The 17662-nt window shown below is 38.0% G+C and overlaps 1 protein-coding gene across 35 annotated transcripts in view; it reads right to left on the reverse strand.

The window, feature by feature from the left end:
* Nucleotides 1-971: 971 nt before the first annotated feature.
* LOC310897568 (dystonin-like) overlaps nucleotides 972-17662 on the reverse strand; it is a 298423-nt gene continuing 281732 nt past the window's right edge. For 19 of the 35 annotated variants that reach the window (XM_083831319.1, XM_083831327.1, XM_083831332.1 and 16 more), the window contains 11 exons: nucleotides 16742-16905; nucleotides 16276-16438; nucleotides 14761-14915; nucleotides 14483-14557; nucleotides 13606-13623; nucleotides 10438-10555; nucleotides 7970-8038; nucleotides 7015-7214; nucleotides 6462-6572; nucleotides 3596-3719; nucleotides 972-2225 (listed from right to left, as the gene is read on the reverse strand). In XM_083831319.1, the coding sequence (XP_083687445.1) occupies nucleotides 1960-2225; nucleotides 3596-3719; nucleotides 6462-6572; nucleotides 7015-7214; nucleotides 7970-8038; nucleotides 10438-10555; nucleotides 13606-13623; nucleotides 14483-14557; nucleotides 14761-14915; nucleotides 16276-16438; nucleotides 16742-16905 (1463 nt within the window). In that variant the 3' untranslated portion in view covers nucleotides 972-1959. Of the gene's footprint in view, nucleotides 2226-3595; nucleotides 3720-6461; nucleotides 6573-7014; nucleotides 7215-7969; nucleotides 8039-10437; nucleotides 10556-13605; nucleotides 13624-14482; nucleotides 14558-14760; nucleotides 14916-14959; nucleotides 15520-16275; nucleotides 16439-16741; nucleotides 16906-17662 lie in introns of those variants that run through there. The other 16 variants (XM_083831325.1, XM_083831324.1, XM_083831334.1 and 13 more) reach the window with 7 other exon arrangements.

Below are 17662 nucleotides of genomic sequence, written 5' to 3' on the forward strand. Positions count from 1 at the left end.
TTGCTGCAGCAGGGCTTATACCCACACTGCTTGCCCTGTGATAGAAGCTGCCTGTCCCTTCACTGCTGCCTCTCCCAGTCCACGTACTGCTGGCAGGCAGGAGGTGCCCCTGGTGCAAACGGCTTCAGGAGGTGACTGGGGCTCAATCTGAACCGTGCAGCGACATCTGTCCTTCATACACCCAGCAGCGGCTAAGCGGTGAAGAGCAGTGCGATTTCTTTCCAAGCCCCACCAGCTGCAATCTCACTCAGGATCCCATCAAACTGCACTTTTCCTTTTAGTTCTCAGTGGAATTTCCTGCCTGTTTTCCACAAACACTTGTACAGCTCCTGCATGCACACTGGGGGAAATCCTGACACAAGTGGATTTTGATTGATTGATCCATATCTTGAGAATTGTTTTTCAGTTTCTTATAAACCAACTCTGGGTTCAACTTCTGTGTCTGCAGAAAGCTCTTGAGAAAACTTGGAAAAAATCCTCTTAGTACTACTTGCAATGAGCGTTAGCAGAGAATGTGGATGTCACTGTTACCTACATGCAATCAACTGAACTTCTTCATTTTTAGCACGCTAAGGGACCAATCCTAAACCAGCCTTCCCCTAAAATTCCCAGGTACGGCTTTTTCTGGTATATCGACAGTCAGATCTAGATTATTTGGTCTGGCATATTGGCCAAATTTTAAGTGAGTTTTCTGATATTATCAAACATTTTGCATTTCTAGGGATTCTGTTACTACAGCATCTACCTAGCTCTTCTGTAGCACTCCTATTTGAAACGACATCCTTGTCAAAAAAACCACATTATTATTAATCCTTTCAAAAGGATCCCTGAATAGCAAAAATGTTTCACTGACAAAAAAGTAGCCAAATTACTCTTTATGCCTTTCATACATGGTATATAAATGTCACAGTTTAATATGGAGAAAATAATTGTCACCACACAATAATTACAGATAATTTCATATGATCTGATATGTGCAATTTAGTGTTTTATTAAACAAATACAGTAGCTAACCAAAATCTGACTGCAGATAATTGGAAATTACATTAAAGTCTATGTTCCTATGGCAATTATTGGTCATTTGAAATAATATATGCCCTAAATCATAATGCAGAAAATGATCTTCCTGTGAAATAAGAAATACAATAGAAATAAAGTTAAGGGACATGTTTATTTCAGAGCTTTCTGCAAGCAAAATTGCTTTGATACAAAATGAGTTCAATGATACAGTGCTACCATCCACTCAAGCAAAAGAAAACCTCACATTTACATGAATGCACTTTATATTGATATTCTCACAGAATAACAGTTCGAATATCCAGAATGTGTCTGGCCTCGTTGAAAGCAATGGCACAGAGATGCTGCAAGGTATTGGAGTATCATATCACTGGCGAGTGCTTAATTAACTCTGTGAGTTCTCTGAGAGATGCTGTATAAATAAGGGTACTGTGACTGTGGTTTTGTATTCCTTAGTAGTTTGGACATACATCCTTTAGTGTTTGTTTCGTTAGCTCAAAATGTGTAATTGTGTCTTTTGGCTTTTTAGTTAATTCTTTTTTTTTTTTCTTTTTTAAAGAAAAATCTTGAGGTATCCTTTACTGTTAACTAATGACATAGTGATAGGCCCATTTTATTCAGGTTGCAGAAACTTACACTGTACATTCAGTACACTGTACATTCGGTAATTATTTTTAGTGTACTTTCTACACATTACTGTGTACAACTGTTAGTTTACATTAGAACTCTTCCCCCTTCTCACAGGATATGGGATAAACAAAAACAAATCTGACAAAAATTATACACAAAATAAGAAGACAAATACACAAATAAGGCCATCTGCAGAATTAAAAATCCACCTCTTGCAATATTTCACAATAATTTCTACATAATATTTTACATCTTACGAACTTAAATACTTAATGCAAAAGAAAAAAAAAAAACTTTACGTAGCCAATCTTATTATCTCTTCAAGGACTTGTCCAATTTGCTGGCTAGTGGCCTTCTCTGGGGAGTTGGAATTTTGGAAGGCTTGGCTGATCCTGGCCGAGAACCTGCTCGGGGTGTCGGTCTGCTTGTAGGTGGAACAGTCTCTGACATATCTGAGCATACAGACTGGATTTCTGAAATATCAAAGTCAGATGCATCACTGCCTCGGCGGCTACTTGACCTGCTGCCAGCCTTGCTTCCTGCTCGGCTCCCAGGTCTGCTTGGAGTTCTTCTGGTTTCTAGAAAGAGAAAAGATACCCAGCAGCATTAGGCATAAGGATGCAAACGGTGTGCAGGCCTTTCCTAGGTCTTTGGCTATCCCAGGCAATTCTCATTGCACAAACTAAACTTCAGACCCCTGTCAGATAAGCTAGACAACAATCGAAATTCCTCTTGATATTAATAAACAGCATAAAACAGTACCTCCCACTATATCTCGCCCTAAAAAGAAATAAAAGTGTTCGCTAAACAGCTAGGTCCTTTCTTCCTTATGTCATTTTCTCAACAAACTCCAAGAATTAAATATCTTCTATGGACTCCATGAGTTCAGTATCTGGCATCTTCACGTATTCAGGTTTTCTGAATATGTAACTTGGAGATGCAGAAGACAACCCCAGTTTCTAAATGTGTGCTTCCTTCCCCCCCCCCACCCCTTCTTTTTTCTCCATCAAAACCATAAAGTTCAAAGCTGCAAGTAAACGAGGGAAGAGTATACATGTACACATTCTCCCAAACAAAGGACTGAGTAAATGAGCTCTCAGCGAGCCTGCTAAAATGAAAGCTTGCCCAGGCAATGTGCTATGAAGAAAAAACCACAACAAAGAATCTTAAACAGAAAAACATTAATGTGGTTTTCCATAATTTTCCAATTCTTATTGGATCTTTTTTGATCTTGACAAATCTGGATCCCTGTGTGTGCAAAGAACACCAAGTTGAAACTGAAATCTTAGGTGGCTCATTTTTTCCAATCACCCGTAACTTAAAAGACCTGTACTATTTGAACAGGATTTTCCAGTACTGCTCAGTCAGCTCTGAGGAGCTGAAGACCTGAGGGAAAGCCAGTGGTGCTATCTTCTGCTCCAAACACCCAACCCTCCCCCTCACACAGAGCTGCTCCGAGGATCCTGGAAGAGCACAGCGTCACCACTTTCTATTTTTATGTGCTGTTTTAAAAATGTCTATGGGATATTCCATTAATAAGGTCATACACAGCTGCTCGTTGCCGTTCTTCTTTCAAAAGAAATGGACAAGTCATGATGAAATGAGCCCTTTGCTCTATCACAGTTGAGCATAACTTGGATACTGTGAAGTGAACCTTTTCTTTTTAAGCAATACTGCTTCCCTACTTCCTCAGACACACTGAGATAGCATTGTCAAGAAGTTTTCAGTCACGAATTTGTAAATCCAGGGCTGAATGTACCTGCTGTGCAACCATGTGAGTGGAGGACAATTATCCTGATTACCTGCATCCTTGGCAATTACTTATGTGGAGACAGCAGGACTCATCACTCCTTCCCACTCATCTTCCTCACACCCTAACATGACTCATAAGTATTCGGGTAGAAACCAAAGCAAGTGATAGATCAAGCTCTAAGGCTGAGACACTCACCTGCAAACTGAGCTCTAACTCTGGTAGCTGCTGTGGACAGGATGCCACTGTCTTCTCCAGAGTGGAAACTCTTCCCTGATAGGTATCCTGGCAGTCTGAGTTTACTTCCTTGAATGGGTGTTCCCTATTGGGAAAAAAAAGAAAAAAAAAAGAAAAAAAAAAGAAAGAAAAAGGTTGTTTCAATTGTCACAATTGAAGATAAGGTCTGGTATCAGGTACGTAGCTTGGAATGTGATCATCTTAACAACATTCACTGTGAATCTGAAATACTGGTTTGGGTCAGTACGAGCATTATTCATGACGTAAAGGTGTGAACATTCCTTTAGCAGTTAGTTTTTGAAATAGTCTAAACGTAAAAAAAGAACACTAACAAGCTGCTTGACAGTAACTTTTTTGTCTTTTCTCTGTGTATTTCAATGCATATATAGAAAGAAAAATACTACCCTCTTACAGTTAGTCAAACACATAAGATTAGTTGATGGTACGTGACTTCAATTAACGACGACAAGTCGCTGAAGCTTTATGTCTACATTGCTTGACTTTCCACTATTCTGACTCTTGCCATAGGTGGTGAGTGCATGTTTCAACTTTATAAATACTTGATGGCAAAACAAAACTACCTGATTTCAAAAATTTTTGCTGCAATACAGAAGAAAATATAAGACTAATTCAAGAAGTCCCTGTTGTCAATACATTGCCTGAAATATCTGTACTCCACAGCTTAACCTTGCCTTTCTCATTTCTGAAATAAAGTGAGCCTTGATTTACAACCAGCCCCAAACGAGAAGATTTTTCGGTGCCACAAGGATTAAATCCTCAACTCTTAGATCTCCAAATGCACATAACACACTCGATAGGAGGTGGAAGAAAACCACAGTATTCATATTAATTTAATCAACAGTAAGTATCAGAAACGAAGAGACAGTGCAGTGACAAATCTGGCCCTTCAGGTGGCCCAGATCCCAGGACGTGTGCTCCGTGCCTTTGATCCCCAGACAAAGGTGGGGTACTGAAAACCAGGCCCCAGCAGAGTGAGCTGGGAGCTGCCTCGGGCTAAGCACCGAGCAGGGGCCCAGCAGGGGCTGCCTGGCAGCTGCTTCTGGCCCTCTGCCAGCGAGGACCACTTCTGGCACGTCTGAAAAGAAAGAGCATATGGATACTACGGAGCAGACAATCTGCTGGCTCCGGCAGCGATGGTCACAATATTAAACTCTCTTTAAAGCCAAGTATAAATGCTTAGCAGGCTGCAAGTGTCCATCCAGCCACACCTTGGAAACCTCTGCTGTACGGAGATTACTGGGGATGATTAACAGAAAGGGAAATCTCATTACCCTGCTGAAGCTGCTGCACTGGGAAAGGCCTTGGGATAGAATCTCTGAGGCAAGAACAAAAAGAGATCAACCTTGTTCTTCAGCTTAGCCCTAAGCCCAAAGCCAATCTACGTGTAAAACACACAACTGCTCAGAAAACTGAAAACACACAACTGGTCAGAAAACATTGCAGAATGCCTCAGAAATTCTCTACAAGCTACCCCAACCCCACCCATTCCATCTATAATCTTAAACCACAGTGTTTTACATAAATGAAACTCACTGAAACTACTGACAGTTAAAAGAGCACGTGAGAAATATGGTGCTCCCATTTGAAATCAGTGCCATCTGCTTTCGCTTCATGCTAATTCAAAGAATACAAGACACTTTTCCATGTCTGTGAACAGTGAATATTTCTCACAAATCTTTGAAGTACCATCAATTAATCTTGTAATTTAGTTACCAGCTAAGAGATGAAAATACAAGAATCTATTAGAAGCTGACAATTTTGTGCTATTGTTAATCATTCTAAGCAGCAGTCTTGTGCACTCGAAGTGATGTATACATCCAGACGCCTGCAGTGTGCACAAATAATGCGCCCAGTCGCACAGGAGGAAGTGAAAAGTTCATTATGCATCTTTGAGCAAAGCCACGCACAGGTCATGTAAACTTAGCACTGGAAGGTGTCAAATGAGTAGCAATAGACGTCAAAGTGCAGACTTGTGAAAAGCAGATACAGCAGAAGTGAGGGCAGTGCAAGCTTCTCCACGTTAAGCCCTCTATCTAAACCAGGGCAAGAATAACTCCTACAAGTGAAAAGTCAGTTTGCAGCCTGATCCAGCTGCAGCCTTTTCACTGGCTGTAATGACACGAGAGAAGACGCTGGCTCCAAGCCCATTCAAATTTTTGGTCATTCAGCTTGACTGCCAGCACAACCCTAATTGCTATACTAGCAGTCTCTATGTAAGTCATGGGCTGGAAATAAGACCAAAGCTCATTTCCTGTAAGTCATCAAATAACTATCTTATTAGAGCAACGACTGGTCGTTGCCCCCCTAAACAAAACTTTCAGCTGTTGGAAAGATTTATATATTGCCGTCAGTCTTTTGTGCAGTCTTGTTCAGAGAGATTGGGTAGTTCTCTATTTAGTGGTTTTTGCATGGGAGATAATTTATTAATCTAATTCCTGAAGTTCATGAATATTATAGTACATTACACACTCAAAGTAAACAATTTAAGGAAAGACAACCTGTGAAGTATATGAACAGCTATGTAAAAGAAAGGGAAACCACATATACTCATCCAGTTTATTGCATACTGTTACAATTTATTAATCATTTGCACTTTAAAAATAAATTAATTGAGGCTGAGTTTTTTCTAGAATTCAAAAAGTAACAGAGAACAACAAAAAAAGGAAATAATTTGCAAAGATCTAAAATAAAAATGCATTAATATGCAAGGGATGTTGCAGCACTGAAGCACTGAAACTAGTGGTTGTTAGTGAAGTGACAGTTTTAGTGAAAGATCATGAGACTAGAATCTCTGTCCTTACTGTACCTCTGCAGATGACCCTTGATAGTCTGAGGATTCTGCTGGCTTAGAAGGAGTTGACGTTTTGCTGTTTGTCAACCATGGCTTACCATAGTTGCGTGTTAAATGATGGGGTGTCTGTATGAAACAATGGTAAATCAGAATATGAAGGACAGTAGATGGAAAACAATGTCATGGAGAAGGATACCCAGGCTTTCACAAGCAGATCAAATTTCATAGTAGAAATACAAACTAAGCAGAAAGTGTTGATGAGAAATGTTCCGAAACAGATGGCAGAGCTTATTTTTTGTATGAAATAGTTCTTTTTCTCTTTCAGACCTTATTCCAAAATTTCCAGGTAGCTCATGCAGCACCTTAAATGTAAAGAAACCTTCTGTTCCCGTGTTGCAAACAAACAATAGAGGAAGAACACTGAAAAGTCTTCTCAGATCCTCCCAGAATATGAAATAAAATTGAGATACTTCTTCCCTATCACCTAGGGAAAGTACCAATATTGTTGGTCGACGAAAAATCTATACCCCATTTGTTAGCCCATGCATTTTTGTATGTTTCTTCTTACCTTCGGTGTACTTGTAGCAACTGCTTGTGGGACAGCTGCCTGGCCAGCCTGACTCGACAGAGAAGTAGATCTGTTGGGAGAAGCTCCCCTTGAAGAGGGTCGTGATCGACGGCCTCGTGGTCGGAAAGCTGCCATGCTCTGACTGGCACCGTCTGCCAAAATGAACTTCTCACGCAGCTCCACGTTTGTCCTCCCTTTAGCTGCAGCAAAGAAAGATGTCGATTTAGTCAGATATGAAAACCAGTCGCAAGGTTGCTGATTGTCATGTTTGCCATGCCAATTCCAACACATTTTTACAATAAATAAAATGCATTACTGCGCAATGCATTTATTTTGGACACAGAAGAGTTATGTGCAGAACTTGCTTATTCTAATACTTTATGCCAGCAGGAATGAACCACTGTCAAAGGAAGTCAGCGTGATAATGGAATGCTCAACGTGCTAAGTCACTGTTAATCAATCAGCTATCAATACAGAGACACAACCTGATGAGCAGTTTTGCTAACTCTACAGCTATTCATAATTAATAATACTTGCTTGGATGGCCAGGAGAAATCGCTAAATTCAAATTACAGGAAAGCAGCAAATATATTTATTCAAAACCATGAAATTATGTAGTTTGGCAACATGCAATGATGAACACAAAATCCAAACTATGAGGTAATTGGTGGCTAAGCACTCACACACACACACAAACAGATATGAGAGAACGTTCTGCAAGAATAGGTGCAGGAAATGTTAGCATTTAACTGCGTCAATGTGAATGACAATTGGTTTTGAAACACTCTTCAAGCGTGTCAAAAAAAATTAGCTCGCAAAGCACCAGCCCATGTAGAAACACATTAAGCTAAAAATGATAGGTGAGGCTTATTGTTAAAAGTATATATATTAAAAAAGTGGGAAGGAAATGAAGAGAAAGGAGAAGAGGAGGAGACAAAGAGAGGGATTTGCCAACCTATAGTAGGCTGAGTGGTAATTGAAGAGTTTGATTCCGAACGTAACATTTTACTCCCGTGATGATGAACTAGAAAAAATGACACAGGACATGGGTCACATTAAAGAAAATCGTTAGCAGGAGAAGAAATCAAGTATAGCAGCTGCATATGCAAGAGACTCAGAGCACCAGGCCAAAGGACAGGACTCAGAGCAAAAGCTGTCTCTCTAAGTGCTCTGAGGTAAGCTCTCAACGTTCTCCTAGGGAAAAGGAAATAGCCCTTGGATAGACTCAACTGCACTCCCCAGTATACTTGTGTAACAAAGGTATTTATCTGCTGACATAAAGAAGTAATATAAGCTAAAACTCTTTTACATAACTAGATCCAATACACTTTAAGCTGTTTATGACAACAGTTCTTTGAAATGTGACTTATTTGAACACACAAGAAGCTCTTAGTGGAAATGCAGGTTTGCTAGGCCAAGTGTTGAAGGAAAAGTCTGAACCTGCACCACTAAGAACAACGTCCACTTCGCATCACTGACTTCACCTCAGGCAGGATGATGCACCAATGTACAACTTCCAGCATCTGACTGATTTTACAGAGATCAGTATTCTTTTAGACTCACTGTGTTGACTTACACATCTACTCATATACTTCCCGTGACAGAGAGGCAAAGTACAATAGTAAATACTATAGAGGTACGTAAAATACAAGGTTTGTTAAACAAGAGGGGAAGGAAGGGCCAGTGACTAAAGTACCAAAGGACTCTTTATCTGAGGATAGAGTAATAAAGAAATCCAATAAATTAACTAGATATTAATTATTGTAGCTTTCAGCATCAAGTAGGAATTACAACAATCTACCTGTCAACAGACGTGAGAAAAATGTTTGCTATACATCAAAACTGACCAAGTTAACCCTGTCATAAAGCCTGATATTTTGAGAGACATTCATTTTCCACAGCCTTGCATTTTTGATCTAAAAAGCCATAAAGTAAGGATGGCTCTGCAGGCATAAATGACTCTGTAATAGTAGCAGATGCAGAATCAGGTGCTAAATTTCAGTTAGGCATGTGGTCTAACACTAATAAATGTAATATAACTGCTACATTTCTTTAACAAACAATATATGCAATACGTTGGTAAGCAAAATAACTATTCTTAATACTGCTGAAAAGCTCGCAGATGTCACCAGCCAGTTACAACAGCTCTTTTATGATGCTATGACCAGAAGTTTGATGGGTACCTTTTAAGCCTGTGGACAAAGGTTTCTAGGCCAGAGTGGCGTACAATATCAGCTCTCATGGCATTCTGTGGTAGCTTCTTTTTTGTTTTTACATCCTTGTCTTAACATGGCAATTGATACAAATACAAGTTGCACACCCTCTTAGGGTCTATGTTGAGCTGTTTAGAAATCTCAGCTCCCAAACTGAATTTGTGTCAGATGGCTGGCACTTTATCAAAGTCTACAGGACAGTTAATCTCTGTCTTCACTACTTTGCTCTTCTCCCCCGTCAAACTCATCTGTGCTGTTTTCATGCTGTTACAAACACTGATTGCAATTCTACAGACCCTCTGAGAGGTAAATTGGAGTAAATTAATGCTGCTACTTAAGAGGATAGAATTACCTAGTTACACAAAGTTAGTTCAGTCTGAATGCTGTAATTACAATATTCTCTGCAATTTTACCATTTTGGCTATTATTTAACTTACATCTGTTCCATTACCTTCAGAAATGGCTTCTTTCTTATCTCCCCTTATTCCTCCAAGACTGGTACCAGACAGAGCCTACTTTCCCACTACAGAAGTAGGTTTTCCGACAAACTAAGACACCATTAAGTTTCTGAGTACTAGTACAACAACCCATTTGATACAATGCCCTGGAGTGTTTGGTGATAGAGCACTCCCTGCTTCCTCAGAACACAAGGTTCTCCTGATCAGAGCAACTTCTACTTGCTGTGTAGAGGGCTCAGGGCTCTGCAAAGTGGTGCTGGGGAGAACACCAACGAGAAGAGAGGGCTACGAAGGCAGAGCCTAAACGTGTGGGTGCAGCCACCAGCCAGAGCCATTTTTTGTTGTCGTATTCTTTTTGATTCAACTGCCTTATTTTGATTTATGGCCTTAACATTTCTCTCTTGCTGAGAAGCTTTAATTGGATGTTTCTGTGTGTTATTTCTGCCAAGTCATACAAGCAGCTTACAAGCATAAACTCTACTTGGGCTAGGCTCAGTTCTTAATTACATCACTCTAACACTGGGGAACTGCACCGAAGACACCACAGTTATTCTAGACACAAATCAGTGCAAGTGAAGAGATCTTAACCATGGGATTTAAAGTTTACAAAAACAGATCATTATGGGACATTTAGTGAGATGTTGTTTACAGAACTGGCATTTTATACAATTCAATCTCCTTCTTGAGACAATGACTGGTGGCTGTATCCAAATAATTATCTGCATGTCCATTTCAACAGTTTTGTTACATACCCCTGCAAGGATCATTTTTCACTAAGAACTCATCAAGTGCCATCCAGCCACCTCCAACACGCACCATGACCGTACTTCTTAGGATACGAACAAGGCGTAGTTGTTGAGAGTCACCAAACTGCAAGAAAACCAGACAACAATCTGAGGATCTCAGTCGTTCAGATACACTTCAATGCTGATAGGTTAAAAATCAGACACTTCAAAAAGTTTATTTTGATATTTGATTATTAGTAAATGGCAAGAATTCAAGGTTTATTTATGCAGATTATTAAAGCTGTTAAGGTTTCAAATCAGATGCTGCTGCGTTAATCCAAAGGAGACGGCAAGGTGGTAAGAAGAGAATCTCTGGTTTTATTTTATGCTTGATTCTCAAATGTCTGATTTCATACAGGAAGCACAATTAGTAACATATTATTTAATTGGTTACAATCTGCATTTGTGCAAATTAACGAAGACCTATTTGTGTTATTTTATTGTTAAAATCTTAAGCAAACTCTTCTGCAACAGTCTAGTTTTTAATGATATCAGCTGAAAGGAAGGCAGTATCACTTGAAACGATCAGTACATGGGCTGGGAATCCAATGCATTATGAGCGTTGCACTGTTCCATCAATTGACTCGTTATAGGGATTTTTTCAGGTATAGCATCAACACTGCTCACCTATAGCTAGGTACATGTGAGGAAGGGAACATTAAAGTAGCACTGAGTCATCTTTAGGTATCACAACTGTCCTTGGCTATAAACTCTCACTCCTCTGTCTACACATCAAGGTTGTTCACAGTTCAGGGATGTACAAAAAGCCCATTCCATACTATCTCTTGTACTAGATGATTCTTCCTTTGGGCTGATGGCCAGGCCTAAGGTATGTCCTGCTCTTTAAACCCGTATACCAAACCTGTACGCAGTATCGCAGTTCAAATCTGAATCAAAGAAAGTGTCCAAAATGTTGACCCCACAATCTCATGAAAATTAACCAGAAGAATTCAGTATTTTTTAGCCAACGCCACTAAAACATTTCTTTTGGTATCAGATCACCAGGCCAAGTGTAGGGCTCTCACACGCAAACATGCAGCGTTCTCACTGAAACCAACAGGAGACAACTACACATTTTTGGGACAACCTTTGACCCTCAGAGAAGGCTGCCGTATAGTTCAACTGTACCTACTTGCTCCAATAAGGAGACTGAAATTCTTTAAAATGTAAATTACAAAGATGTACTCTCTACTTGTTAAATGACTTTAGTTGTTTGGTACTACTTAAGCCAAGGAGAGGGAATAAGTTTAAAGGAATATTACTTTTAGGAACCAAACAAAAGCAAACTTGCTGTTTAATTTGATAACAAAAAAATTTGTTATAAATAAGAACATTCAAATGATAATTATCTCTAAAGGCTTTTTAATAATTATTTCAATATCTGCATAACAAAGAATTGTTTTAAAAATAAAGATTAAAGAAGAAATGGCATCCAAATTGATAACGTTTACTTTCATTGGCTTGTTTCTAAAGAGAGTATTTTCTAGTGGTTCTAAAAATCCTTTTTCTTTTCCATTCTCTTTTTCCCTTTTCAAATTAATTCTTCATTTAGTCCCTATCAGGCAACTGTACCAAGGGTCAGATGCCACATCCTTTGGAAATTGCCTAGGCTGTAGTTAATTCAGACAGTGGGACTTCTGGAGAATACCAGAGGTGTCTCTCAAGGCATTTTTCCTAATAGTAACTCAGTCTATTTTCTTCTCAGAACAGCCTGGACACCAGCTTTCCTTGAACAATATTTAGCATCATTTCACATAACTGAAAATCAGAGGTAAAAAAACAGGAGGATAAAAACTTAAAGGAAGCCAAGTTTAAGCTACAAAAACCCCTACTCTTGATAGTAGCCATGTAACATCACTGCCACTAGAGAAATCTTGGCCAACTTGCTGTAGGTGCTTTTCACTGTAACACTACTTTGCACCAGTAAGAGTTAGATGCTCTCAAAAAATGCTGTATTCTTCTCAGTTCTGAGAATACAGATGTCAGATAAGAGGATTAACATAATTTCAAATAATCTTTTCAAATCAAGGCATGTTCCGTATGTGGAAAACATTTTAAAGAATTACTTAGATATATTGCTTGAGGCACGTGGTAAGATTATCCACCGCTCTTTGTGCTTTCTTCCATACTTCAACAAGCTTTGTCAATAAATAAGAATGCAACTAAGTTTTCTCAGCATCTCTAGATTTTAAATGACTAATGCTTTTAACACTAGGATATCCAGAATGGATTCCACACAGTATTGCCTTAATAAAAACATGAAGAAGAGTCTAATGAGAGCAGATACTGAGTGCCTAAGGTATTTCCATTATTACCAGGCAAAGATGATTTAACAGTTTAAGAAGCTGTGTGTCAGTATGTGCCACAGGAGTAAGCACCAGTTAGTGCTCCCCCCCACACTGTACATATAGTGCCACTGCAACCTGACTCACTGATCACTCAACTGACAAGAAGTATTCTTAAAAATAGGCCCAATCATTGTCGATTTGCTCTTTGAAAACACTTTGGAAAAGGGAATAGCCTAAACTGGAATAGCAAGCTTACTTTGCCAATTTCCAAAATATGTATTTAATAATTCACTTGCATTAGTTTACAATATACCAGCAATCAATTAGGTTCTTAATCAGTCTGCTTGATTGCACAGGGGTTTTATTAAAAATGAAAGCACTTTTCACCTTGAGTTGCAATAAATAACTGATATCATAGTGGCATATGTGCTTACTGTGAATGGCTTTTAATCTGATAGCCTAAAAAAACAAAACAGAGAATTTTGAGGCATTCCACTATAAAACTGGAAACTGATGAAATAATGTTATTCTAAACTTGCAGTTTAAAAGCCCAAGATTTTTAATACTTGAATTACTGGTAAGGACCATTATCTGGTTCCTTTAAAAGTAATCTCCTTAAAAAGGAAAATGGCCAAGGAAAGCAGATGGGGGGTGCTGAACAGAAGAGATCCTGAGGCAAGGAATGATCCATAGCATTTAAAGAAATACCACAGCTGACCAGCAATGAAGTAGCTGAAGATGAAAGGATGAGAAGACTGACCATTGCAAGCTTAAATCACTATGCGTTAGAGGAAGGGGGGGAAAAAAAAAAAAAAGAAACTTCAGAACACATTCCACTGGTTTATACCTGATTTCCCAGGAAGAACTGATAAGAAATGAAAAATGGAAGAAAGACACGATTAGTTTACAGGAAATTCTCTACGTGACTCTAGAACACATGCAAACTAACACATTAGACATTCTAAATAAAGTTTCTAGTTCAGAGATGAGCAGGTAGCTAGCTATCCGGAGACTGAATACTGAAGAATATTCAAGGCCTTTGTTTCCTTCCCACTGCTGTTTCTGTGATCTTTTAAAAATCACCTGCAAGCGTTTTAGTATTTCTTAGCCAAATATTGTGTCTTTCATCTGAAATTGTTCTGGTTACTGAATCTAGGGGTAGCAGATTTTTCTCTACAATGTGATACTTTTTTACTGTGATCTAAAATTGTTCAGTAGATATCTAACACATTTCTTGTACTTCTTCAGACGTACAGTGTGCTCCGATAAAATGATAAGGGAGGGTAAAAGTGATCAAACACACTTTTGTTAAAGATTTTTGAAGTACAACACAATACCACAGGAAAATATCAGTCACTATTTTTATGATACTAATAGAACACCAGCTACAGAGTAAACACTTTGGGTATCCAGACAAAAAGTTTGCACTTTAAGGAGCTGTTGTATGTATGTATATACATGTATGCAGAAATTCCCATACATTGAAAATAGTTTCTGTAGTTTCAGTGAAAAATACATATATGAAGCAGCATTTTCTGTATTTTTAGCCTATATGTTCTAATAAGAAAGAATCACATTCTAAAAATGAGACAAACTTACAGTAAGAAAACATATAATTGTCATACAAAATTCCTTTATATGAATATAGTCTATATCCTTGCAGAACCATATCATAGGAATAATCTTTAAGCTGAAAAAACTAAGAAGGTCCTTAGGAGACTTACCCTGTACTTGTTATCCCCAATCTGTTCCACTTGAAACCGTTTTGCACATTTACATTTAGCTACCTGCCTTGTAACCTGAAAAAGAACACCACTGGATGATTATTTTACCACTAATGTCACATTTTTAAATGATTTATATAACTGGTAAACTTCAAATTATATGGGGGGGAAGGGAAGAAACCAAATAATTAATAATTAATTTGGAAGAAACCGAATTAATTCTTAATGAATGTGACTCCAGTAGAATAGACTGCAATCTAAGAAAACAGAGAATGTACCTCATCTTCAATTTTGTCAGCATCTGTGAGAGGCTTGTAAGCATCCTTGTTTGGATGAAGAGCTGCTACAAACTCGTAATAGTCAATATACCCATCACCATCTCTATCAAAAATATCTGCAACAGCACTCATTTCAAGTCGGCTTGTTGGGAATTCTGTAATACAAAAACAACAACATAGATAAATTGGCTTTTCTATTCCAATACAATGAATGGCTTTATCAAAAATCTTAACAGGTTTTCAGGTATTAGGTGACTTTCAAAAGAATAAAGGATTTTTTCTGAAAAAAGGCAGGATCTCCAATAGATTTTGGCCAAAAATGAATAGCATAGTCTGCCTTGAAGACAGAAACAGAAGAGAGCGCACAGATTAAACTACGCACTTCAACATTTTGACCTTCGAAGTGCATATAATACCCATAGATTAACAAGATAAACTGTTAGTGAGGAAAGGTCAAGCGAGAATTTCAATGATAATTAAATTTGGGATGCAAGGCCTTCCCACTTCAGAAACATGCATAGTGTGTTGTGAAATCCTTCTTTAGATCAAGTTCACAGCAACAGATTATTAATCCATACAGAGATTCTCTATGAAATGGTCAAGAAAAATTTTAAGATGGTAAACAGGAATTAAATCATGAGTATTTAGCAGAAACGGGAATTAAATCATGAGTATTTAGCAGAAACAAGATTATATCAACTGAGTTAAGTAAGTAAACTGTTTAACCTCTTGGTCGTATCAGGTTTTTCCCCTCAACTTCTGGCAATCCATGCAAAACATCAAAAAGCACACATCAGGACAGTATTAGCACATTTACCAAAGCAGGGGAAAAATGCATCTACTGCTGTATTATCCTACCAAATAACTTTTACGTGAGGTGCTAAAAGCAGCCCAATTCTGAATCTTCACTGCTCAAAGCAAAAAGTCCCCACGATTTGAAGATAAAGGATAACGTTGAGTAGCAGGTCCCATCTGTTATGAGTCAGGCATATGAACATGGCCATGGTTCATGGAAACACTAGTTTCAGAAATTACATGGTTTCCTTCCGTAATTGAAGCTATTCCATGTTGGCAAGTACTTTAATAAAAGTCATAAAATCACATGAACTGGTTTTGAAGTTATCTGTAGGTTTTATGAGGTATGTTTTACTATTCTGAATAATCAATGAAAAGTAACTATCTGTTCAAGATAGTTCAAGTAATCTGTTCAAGTAGCTAGTGCATTGTGGAAATGATTGTCAGAGTCCAATAAACCAGTAAATATTAATTAACCAATAGTATAAATGTGCCATTTGTAATCTGATTAAGAGAGGAGATTCCCTAGAACTTGAGTTTCTACAATCTAAAAATGTTTTCAAGTAAAATAATTATAGTTTAAATTAATCATACCTAATGACTTCAAAAAGGAATCCTGACCTTCTGACATGATCAACCCCATAGTGTACACCATACAGACAATAAGTTTTAATTAGATGTTTCTTCTAAGTTCATCTTTAAATTAATTTCAAAACTTACTTGAAGAAAGAATTCCATCAATAAATTCCTGTCTCGTTATCTTTCCATCCTGATCTTTATCAATCCTTCTAAAGAAGTCCATCACACGAGACTTCTTATGGTTCATCCATCGCATGTACTTTTTCCTCCAAATATCAAAATCAAAGTTGGCAAATTCTCTCAGCTTCATTAAAAAAAAAAGAGAGAGAGAAAACTTCTTACAGTTGAAATCAATTAATTCAGAAAAACAAGGAGAGAGAGACCATCTGCGTTCTTTTAGTTAGTTATTTAAAATGTTAATGTAGGTCCTCAAAAATCTTACCTCCTCACATTTAAAATGAGAATGACAATCTTTAAAGCATGTGTCAATGTTTTCAGTTAGCTGTATCATGCAACAAATACGGATGGTTTAAAGTATTGCCAATTTAACCCAGGTTAAACAAAATTATACAAAGAATATGTGCATTCTGTGTAGTCCATTGCTGACCTCTTCAAGTCTGTCCAAAGCATCATTAAGTTTTCTTCTTCTTTCCAAGGCCAGAAGCCAGACTTGCTGCCATTTGCTGACTAAAAGGTTTACCCGTGGATTTTTGGTTTCAATTTGTGCCTGGGCTGCTGACGGATATATGCCTGGTGTGGGGGAACGCTTTCCTGTTGAAACACGATAAAAAGTGTAAGTCTTACCCAGTTAAAACAAAACAAACATTCACACAAAGGGTACTTGACCCTCCTAAAACCACTCCTCCTTGCCACAAATAATGAGCCCAAATCCTGATATGATTCCAACTAATGAGGTTTTCTTTAACATTGCTGGGGAAGGACCAGGGCGGTTTAAGTATTCAGCTTCTCTTTAGCCCGCAGCAACTAGTAGTTGCTGCACTACTGAAACTGCACAGACTAAATAAAATTTTTGCAAATCCCTTACAGAGATCTACAAAGTAATCAAGCTGTTTTTTGAAGTAGGTTCCATATAGGTACAGGCAAACATAAAATGCAAAGGGTAAGTATATCTAAAAATACAAAAACCAATTTCCTCATTTGAAGATTTGTTCTCCGTTCAACTCCACTGAACAGAAGACTTTCTACTTAGTTCCATATAATTTCACAGACATTAAAAGCAAAATTTTGTCTACCTTTATGTAAAATAATTTGTTTGCACTTTTAAATAATGGTAGGTTGGCAAAGACTCGCTGTGTGCACGCTCTTGGAAGTTTAATAGCACAGGAAAATCTGAACACTATAAAAATAAATACTCAAGAAGTATAGAACAGAATTTAAAAACGGAAGTGTGCTATGAGAAGTTCCCTCACAGTGAAAAATACAAGATAATTAGAAAAATCCACCCTATTTCATTAGAATGTTCCATTGCTAATCAAACTTATTAGGTTATTAGTAATCAGTTATCTTT

Source organism: Anser anser (assembly GCF_964211835.1).
Source record: "Anser anser genome assembly, chromosome: 3".
Lineage (NCBI taxonomy): Eukaryota > Metazoa > Chordata > Aves > Anseriformes > Anatidae > Anser > Anser anser.